Source organism: Myotis brandtii, unplaced genomic scaffold, assembly GCF_000412655.1.
Source record: "Myotis brandtii unplaced genomic scaffold, ASM41265v1 scaffold281, whole genome shotgun sequence".
NCBI classification, from domain to species: domain Eukaryota; kingdom Metazoa; phylum Chordata; class Mammalia; order Chiroptera; family Vespertilionidae; genus Myotis; species Myotis brandtii.
In genome coordinates, this window is record NW_005360721.1 from 115,356 (window position 1) to 119,039 (window position 3,684).

A 3,684-nucleotide genomic window follows, 5' to 3' on the forward strand; every position below is an offset into this window, starting at 1 on the left:
TTTTTTTTTTTTTTTTTTTTTACTGCATAAGCAGGATATGAATTTTCCAAACCTAGGGTGATTTCCCAGTTGGAGAAAGGAGAGGAGCCATGGATAACAGAGAAAGAAGGCCCAGGACATCCCAGTGCAGGTGAGCCAAGGCAGGTGGCAACCTTTTCACATGTAAATAGTATATTTTAAAAAATTATGTTTTCTGTTTGTTCCTGGTATAATAATACAGTTGGTTTTGTATATTGATCTTATAGCCAACCACCTTGTTTCATTCTGTTATTAATTCCAATAATTTGTTTGTACATTCTCTTGGGTTTTCTTTTTCAACTTATAATAATGAAAAGAATAATAAAAGCTGCAATGGTGTTCTTTCCCTACCTTTGGGTAAAATCTCAAAGAGATCCCATAAATGGTCTAGTCCAGCCGTGGGCAAACTACGGCCCGCGGGCCGGATCCGTCCTGTTTGAAATGAATAAAACTAAAAAAAAAAAAAGACCGAACCCTTTTATGTAATGATGTTTATTTTGAATTTATATTAGTTCACACAAACACTCCATCCATGCTTTTGTTCCGGCCCTCCGGTCCAGTTTAAGAACCCATTGTGGCCCTCGAGTCAAAAAGTTTGCCCACCCCTGTAAATAACACAAACTCACTTTAAAACCTGCCCAAGATTTGTCATAACTGTGCCCTGGCTTAATTTTGGCATTTTTCCTTTGTTTCCCTGTGTTCACTGTACCTACTTGGGTTTTGGTTTTACTTGTTCTGTTTATGGGAACTTTCTCACAAATACACATCCCTTAAGGTTTGTACGTCGGTCTGCGTGCTTTGTACACATGCACCCTGGCAGGAGGGTTTGTAAAGCGCCTCCTGTGACTGAATGGAGAATAGACAGGACCCGTGGGCTTTAGCCAGGCCTACGATGGGAACCCACTTATAAACTGTGACTTCTACACAAGTAACGATTAGTCACGCAGAAAGCCTGACTAATCCCTGGGATAAATGCTCGGTCACAGAAGGGCAGCTTCTCCCTCCTCATTGTGTTTGCCATCCATTGCTTCACAGGCGCCCGGACAACCAGGCTGTCCTCCAGGAAGGAGGCTGCAGGCAGCAGGGACTCCGCGCCCGCCACCGGCTGGCTGTCCAGGCCAGCACTCCCCGGGGGCTTCCCCGAGAGCACGCAGAGCTGAGCTGTGGAGAACTTAATCACAAAGTGCCATAGACTTTTATGGATTAAAAAAAACAAAAAGAGGAAGAGGACCCCTGGCTGACTGTGGGTTCCCATCCCCCAGCCCTCAGCCCCATGGAGGGGCTCTGAGCCTCTCCTCCTCTGAGCTCAGCGCGAGGCAGGGTGAGTCAGCCCCCTTCCTTCTCCTCCTGCTGAGCGTGGCCTCACTAACCCGGACTCACCACCCTCCTTACTCAGCTCCTGGAGCTGCGGAGTCAGGGAGTGACAGTTCTGGGAACACGGCTGAGCTGCCCGTCCCGGACCCCATCCTGCCCGCACACCCATCCTGCCCACACACCCATCCTGCCCACACACCCATCCTGCCCACACACCCATCCTGCCCACACACCCATCCTGCCCACACACCCATCCTGCCCACACACCCATCCTGCCCACACACCCATCCTGCCCACACACCCATCCTGCCCACACACCCATCCTGCCCACACACCCATCCTGCCCACACACCCATCCTGCCCACACACCCATCCTGCCCACACACCCATCCTGCCCACACACCCATCCTGCCCACACACCCATCCTGCCCACACACCCATCCTGCCCACACACCCATCCTGCCCACACACCCATCCTGCCCACACACCCATCCTGCCCACACACCCATCCTGCCCACACACCCATCCTGCCCACACACCCATCCTGCCCACACACCCATCCTGCCCACACACCCATCCTGCCCACACACCCATCCTGCCCACACACCCATCCTGCCCACACACCCATCCTGCCCACACACCCATCCTGCCCACACACCCATCCTGCCCACACACCCATCCTGCCCACACACCCATCCTGCCCACACACCCATCCTGCCCACACACCCATCCTGCCCACACACCCATCCTGCCCACACACCCATCCTGCCCACACACCCATCCTGCCCACACACCCATCCTGCCCACACACCCATCCTGCCCACACACCCATCCTGCCCACACACCCATCCTGCCCACACACCCATCCTGCCCACACACCCATCCTGCCCACACACCCATCCTGCCCACACACCCATCCTGCCCACACACCCATCCTGCCCACACACCCATCCTGCCCACACACCCATCCTGCCCGCACACCCATCCTGAAATGCACCCACTGTGCTGAGGGCGGTTCCTGGGTGAAGAGCACTTTGCTTAAGGAGCAAGTTCCTTCTTTTGCTCACACCAGTGGATGTGCGATCCCTTCGAAAGTCTTTGCAGTGGGACCTGGGGATCTGCCCCCTGGGTCGCTCGGGCCTCAGCGGGATGTGGCCGACAGCACCGGCGCCCGGGAAGGCATTTGGCAGCATGAAAGTCCAGGGAGAGGCCTGCCTCTGCATTGCCAGCAACATAAAAGGCAGCTGGAAAGCAAGACCAAGTGTTTTCAAATGGCCACACGGTGAGCGAACACCCGCACTTACCTGCTATGGTCCCCGCAGAGTGGAAGGCACTTCGATACCAAAGCACAATGTCGATCCTAAACCTGCTGGACACGCACAGGAGGAGCGCAGCCGCGCCCGTGATGGCCAGCAGCCCACCGATCAGGTACGCTCGCCCGTCTGGCGCTGCGAGGAGAGCAGAATAACACAGTCAGTCCTGGCTTCCTCACAGGCCCCTGCAAAGGCCAGGGATGCATCCGATGTCAGTGAGGGAACGGTGACTACTCCTCCCTCGCTGAGTCATAGGCCTGAGCGTAGAGGGCTCTGGTCTGACCCTGAGCTTCAGGAAACAGAGCTCTGAGCCTGAGGAGGGTAGTGCTGTGGCCCGTTGCATAAGGGTGCCGCCCCCAGGAGGACATGCCCCCAGGAGGACACCCTCCCCCCATGAGGACGCCGCCCCGCATGACACTGTCCGCACTCCAGATGTGAAGCCAGCACAGTGTTGGAAAGCCCCGCAGCTGGCACTGCCACACGTTCTTGATTATAATGTTGCTATAACTGCTACTCAAAATTGAGCAGCAGGACTCGTGCCATAAATACAGAGCCCTCAGTTGCCTCTGAAGCCATCTCTTTTGGCTCCACAAGACTGGCCCGGAGCCAGCGCCCACCCCAACCTGCCCCAGCCTCCCTGAGCCTGAGGAGGGTAGTGCTGTGGCCCGTTGCATAAGGGTGCCGCCCCCAGGAGGACATGCCCCCAGGAGGACACCCTCCCCCCAGGAGGACATGCCCCCAGGAGGACACCCTCCCCCCAGGAGGACGCCGCCCCGCATGACACTGTCCGCACTCCAGATGTGAAGCCAGCACAGTGTTGGAAAGCCCCGCAGCTGGCACTGCCACACGTTCTTGATTATAATGTTGCTATAACTGCTACTCAAAATTGAGCAGCAGGACTCGTGCCATAAATACAGAGCCCTCAGTTGCCTCTGAAGCCATCTCTTTTGGCTCCACAAGACTGGCCCGGAGCCAGCGCCCACCCCAACCTGCCCCAGCCTCCGGGGGCCAGCGCCCACCCCAACCTGCCCCAGCCTCC

At 56.1% G+C, this 3,684-nt stretch overlaps 1 protein-coding gene across 6 annotated transcripts in view; it reads right to left on the reverse strand.

Annotated features, from left to right (window-relative positions):
* IL1RL2 (interleukin 1 receptor-like 2) overlaps positions 1 to 3,684 on the reverse strand; it is a 68,987-nt gene that overhangs the window by 26,749 nt on the left and 38,554 nt on the right. For all 6 annotated transcript variants that reach the window (XR_001362621.1, XM_014541869.1, XM_014541870.1 and 3 more), the window contains one exon: positions 2,637 to 2,780. Coding sequence is in view for 5 of the 6 variants with exons in the window: in XM_014541869.1 (XP_014397355.1) it covers positions 2,637 to 2,780 (144 nt within the window). In the remaining variant the exon portion in view is untranslated. The remainder of the gene's footprint in view (positions 1 to 2,636; positions 2,781 to 3,684) is intronic.